This window comes from Myotis brandtii, unplaced genomic scaffold (assembly GCF_000412655.1).
Source record: "Myotis brandtii unplaced genomic scaffold, ASM41265v1 scaffold136, whole genome shotgun sequence".
Taxonomy (NCBI): domain Eukaryota; kingdom Metazoa; phylum Chordata; class Mammalia; order Chiroptera; family Vespertilionidae; genus Myotis; species Myotis brandtii.
In genome coordinates this window covers 49,511-54,956 of record NW_005354829.1, presented here as the reverse complement: position 1 = coordinate 54,956, position 5,446 = coordinate 49,511, and the positions used below count along the sequence as shown (strand labels likewise).

Genomic DNA, 5,446 nt, shown 5'->3' with positions numbered 1-5,446 from the left:
AGGGAGGAAGGAAGGAAGGAAGGAAGGAAGGAAGGAAGGAAGGAAGGAAGGAAGGAAGGAAGGAAGGAAGGGAGAAGGGAAAGGAAGCCAGTATCTACCTTCATTTAATCTGGGCCATTCCTATCTTTGTAAAGTTAAATGAGAGTAACTTCTTCCAACCAGCTTAATTTTTTTTTTAGACTGTGATGATGTCCTCCAAACACATCCTTCAGGTGCCCAAAGTGGCCTTTTCAATATCAAGCTACCGGGATCCAGTAAGATTTTTTCAGTTTATTGCGATCAAGAGACCAATTTGGGAGGATGGCTTTTGATCCAGCAAAGAATGGATGGATCACTGAATTTTAACCGGACGTGGCAAGACTACAAGAGAGGTTTCGGCAGCGTGAATGACAAGGGGGAAGGAGAATTCTGGCTAGGCAATGAATACCTCCACTCGCTAACCCTGAGAGGCTCTGTGCTTCGGGTTGAATTAGAGGACTGGGCCGGGAACCTGGCTTATGCAGAATATCACTTGAGGGTAGGCTCCGAGGCAGAAGGCTATGCCCTGCAGGTCTCTTCCTACAAGGGCACGGCGGGCAATGCTCTGATTGAGGGTTCCGTGGAGGAAGGCACAGAGTACACTTCTCACAATGGCATGCAGTTCAGCACCTTTGACAGGGATGCAGACCAGTGGGAAGAGAACTGTGCAGAAGTCTATGGAGGAGGCTGGTGGTACAACAACTGCCAGGCAGCCAATCTCAATGGCATCTATTACCCTGGGGGCTTCTATGACCCCAGGAACAACAGTCCTTATGAGATTGAGAACGGAGTGGTCTGGGTCCCCTTCCGAGGAGCCGATTATTCCCTCCGGGCTGTCCGCATGAAAATCAGGCCCCTGGTGACCCAATAAGCAGAAAGAGTGGAAGTGAGAGCACTCCGTTTTGTTTAGTGAAGTGGAGGAAAAATAAGGAAGATGAAGGAGTCAAGATTCCTTACTACCTAAAAAATTCCCCGGTGCTATTTTATTATTCTCTGTACTGTAGCTAAATGTAACTGAGTCATATTAGTGCTTCAAAAAATAAAGTTACGTGATTTTTTGTAAATCTTTCAACTAGCTCTGTGAGTTTTAAAATTTCTATAAGGATACACCAAGGGACATCTGATCTCAGTGCATCAGAAAGGGACTCAAAAGCTCCTCTTCCTCTCCGCAGCAGTGTTGTTTGGAGAGCTTCTCTTCCCACACCAAAGTCATAGGGCTGTTGCACAGTAAAGAAGTTATTTCATCCAGGCCATTTGAATGACTTTAAACTAATATTTTTAACTTGCAAAGCACTCAGTTTAACAATGGCTGGCTTGTGTAGAGGAATTGACTAAGTTCTTTTATCTTTTCTGTTAGTAAGCAAATCCATGCAGGCAGGAGAGCCATTCTTTCCAAATAGAAATAGAAATCTCTTCATTAAGGTTTCAATGAAGACCACAATACACACTTATTTCCCCCAGAGTCTAATCAATTTCTTTAAATAAAAATACTTGGGAAAATGCATTTAAATTTTTAAAAAATATTTACAAGTCTTCCAAAAACAGACGGCAAATACAATTGACAATTTCCACAGCATTCATCTCACTTTATTTTTCTACTGATTATAAAGTATAGTCCGTGATACATTCGTTGTTATGAAAGTAAAACAATTTGTTTGAAAACATCTCACTAAATATGATTTATACTCTTCATAAATTCAACATATTTACATTGGTCGATATTTTATTTTGATAAGTTGCTTCTTTGATCTTGGTGGCCTTGGCTCCTGCTCCATATTTTTAACTCATATTTTCTTTTAGTGAGAACTACTTGCCATTTATTCTTGAAAATATATTAAAAGATCCCAAACGCATTGGGATCCCAGTACATTGCCCTCAATTGCATAGTTTCTATCACAATGTAACTGCATCCTTTCTCCTTATAAGGAAAGGAGGGAGGAAAGAAGAGAGGGAGGGAGGGAGGGAGGGAGGAAGGGAGGGAGGGAGGAAAACTAAGAAGGAAGGTGGCTAGGGCTAGGGACCAGAGCATGGGGAGCAGAGGGAATGTGAGCATAAGAACTTGCAAGTGAGTTACATATGAAGCGCCAGTATTCTTGCATTTCTTTATGTGAAATTAAAAATCCTTGCTACAAATAAGTGATATACCTCCAAATCTTTGGATACTTGGATAAGAACTTCTTCAGAATTAAAAGAAGCTTCATTTATTTCAGACAATGAAGTTGCCTGTTATCTCTATGCCCACATGTTGACACTCACACACTTGGAGCAGGAAGAATTTTATTTTCCAGCATATCACACTATTAGGGACAGAATCATGTCCTAAAATGAAAGTGACTCTGAATGTGAAGGACTATGCGTTTCTCATTCATTTTGAAGGCTTTGTGTTTATTAGCAAAGAATAGGTAACTTCTTTTAATTTAATAAACAATAGCTAATATTAGCGCAATCATGAAATTAGAGATACAATTTGGTTGTGAGAGGACAATGAATATCTCTTTTCCATTTTACCTTATCTTTAACCTATTGCCTTATTTCATTTGTTTCTGAAATTAAATATCAATTCAACTTCTCTGATTCACATTCACATGGAAGCCCACTTTAACTTGATTTTCACTTGGTTACCACTCTCTTGAAATTCTTCTCCTTAAAGTCAACAATAACATTGTAATAATAAATTTAATTTCCTTCCTGCCCGACCTCCTTGAAACATCTGCTACTATGGTCCCCATCCTTCTCTTCAACCTGTCATTTCTCTTGTTTCCGGTATACCACTCCCACCGGTGTCCTTCCCCAGTCTTTTTAACTGGCCAATTCTTTCTTAGACGACTCCTTAAATGGAGGAGTTTCTCATTACAATAATATTAAGACTCATTTTTAACAGTTGGAAGTAGGTTTGACCCATGTGGCTTCAATAAAACAAAAACTTATTTCCTGTTCACAGAAATGTCTATAGAAATATGTCCCCATAGTGTCTTTAGGAAGCCATCATCCTGATAAATGGCTTCCATCCTCAAGTTTACCTCATGGTCCAAACATCATGTCCTGTGGAAATCTGGAAGGAAGAGGAGAGGCAGAAGAGAACACAAGTGCCTTCTCTCTTTGAAGGAACTTTCCTGGATGCTCCATACCGCACTTCCACTTAAATGTCATTAGCCACAGGTCAGTCACATGGACATACCTCGCCACAGGAGAGGCTGAGACACCTGTTACCCTGTTATACAGGCTCTCCTAAGTAAGATTAGGATTCTGTTCCTAAGGAGGACACAGAAAATACATGTGGGGTAGGCAATTAGCAGGTTAACCAGACCATCTTTTCTCACCCTGCATATATATTTTCTCCTTGGTTGATTTGACAGTCACCACAGTTTTAATGGGGTGGTGATAGCCAAATCTAAAACTTCAGCCCTGTAATTCAGATCCATGATTTCAACTAACACTGAACACATCCAGTTAGAGATTTCTTATTAATTTGTCTAAGATCGAACCAATTACCTTTTCATCAAAACCTGTTGCAACTTTATTTCTTATCCTAGTCAGGGGCATCATTAAACCTCTAGTTTCCTAATTTAGAAATTTTGGGCTCCTTCTCAGCTTCTTTATTAAAATTCTTATATCCAATCTATTCCCAAACCATCTTCTAATCTAGAATTGGCCATTCCTATAGCACTTTGTGGTCTGATGTTTATCTTGTGTTAATCTTTTCTCATTTAGGCTGCTTACAGTCTCTTAATCTTTTGCTTTACCACCCTTCTTTTTTGTTCATTCAATTCTCAACAAAGAAACTCTCAAAAATAAACCCAACCATGTCTTTCTCCTGCTTAATGCCTTATGTTAAGGTTGAGTTAAAACAAAACAAAATGAAACCAGACAACCAATGGGTCCGGGCTGCCTGTCACTACTTGAGCCAATTAATGAGAGCCAGGGTTGAATCATATATGAGCGTTTATTCCAATAATGCCAGCAGTATGGGAGAGCAGCAGGTCACCCGGGAAAGTCTGCTCTGCCTCCCCCCAATAGGCCACTGCTTATATTTGGTACAAGGACAAAGATGGGGAAGTAGGCAAAAGGAATGAGCATGGGTATCCAAAATGGATATAATGGTTATAGTTTATAGGCAATGGGGGCTTGGGGTTTGCAAAGGGCTGGGGCCTCCAGTTTCTGCAACAACGTTGTTAATCTTTCCATGATAATAGGCAGCTCCCAGATGAAGAGGGGCCATATTTCTAGGTCCCTGGTACAACTCACAGCCACGTTCGTATGTGAACATGATTAATATTCTTATAATTAATAGCTAGTCCCCAATATCCTATTTCTGTCCCCAACAAAAAGAACAAACACACAAAAAAACAGATACATAGATACAGAGAACAAAATGATGGTTGCCAGAAGTGAGGGGTTGGGAGGATGAGTGAAATAACAAGTACACGTTTCCAGTTATAAAATAAATAAATCATGGGGATACAATGCACAGAGTAGAGAAACTAGTCAATAATATCTTACTATGTTTTGTGACAGATGGTTACTAATCATGGTGATCATGTTATCTATATACATAAAAAGCTAGCGACCTGAATGCCATAACAACCAGAATGAGCAGTCACCATGACTCCCACTGCAGCCAGCAAACCAGCCCGATCTGGGGGTGGGGCCCGCCAGCCAACCTCAAACGGCCCCTCCGCCCAGCCAGCCACACCCGAGATTGCCCCCCCAATAGAGGGTGCGGCTGGCTGGCCAACCTCCTGCAGCCCCTCCCCTGGCCAGCCCCACCCCAGATCGGCCCCCCACCCTGATCAGGGGCAGGGCCTGCCAGCCAACTGCCTGTAGCCCCTTCCCCTGGTTGGCCATGCCCCTGATGTGCCCCCACCACCCTATTCAGGGGTGTGGACAGCTGGCCCACCACCCACAGATCCTCCCCCATCTGGCCCCACCCCTGATCAGCCCCAAGCTCCTCCCCCAGACAACTCTGCCCCCAATTGCCCCCCCACACACACCAATTGGGGATGGGGCTGGCCAGTCCACTACCCACAGCCCCTCCCCATGGCTGGCCCTGCCCAATAGCCCCCCCACTTCAATTGGGAGTGGGGCCCACCAGCCAATTGCCCCAGCCCCTGCCCCCAGCTGGCCTGACCCTTATCAGGCCCTGATTGGGGCGGGCCATCCTGCCAATCTCCCACCATCTCCTCCTCCTGACAGGCCCGGCCCCGATTCACCCCAATTGAGGCCAGGTCGGCCAGACCCCATCCGTGCACAAATTCGTGCACTGGGCCTCTAGTAAGGTATATAAATGTGTAATTACTATGTTGTAAACTCTAAACAAATGCAATATTGTGTATCAACTATAATCTACACTAATAAAAGAGAAACATGGTAATTAGCGTACGACCGCTACCCTTTTCATTGGCTAATCAGTGTGTATATGCAAATTAAC

General features: G+C 43.0%; 1 protein-coding gene across 1 annotated transcript in view; it reads left to right on the top strand.

The window, feature by feature from the left end:
• The window catches only part of FGA (fibrinogen alpha chain), an 8,579-nt gene extending 7,497 nt beyond the window's left edge, over positions 1–1,082 (top strand). Inside the window, exon 6 of the mRNA XM_014535018.1 lies at positions 149–1,082. Within this exon, the coding sequence (XP_014390504.1) occupies positions 149–889 (741 nt within the window). The 3' untranslated portion in view covers positions 890–1,082. The remainder of the gene's footprint in view (positions 1–148) is intronic.
• Positions 1,083–5,446: the final 4,364 nt, after the last annotated feature.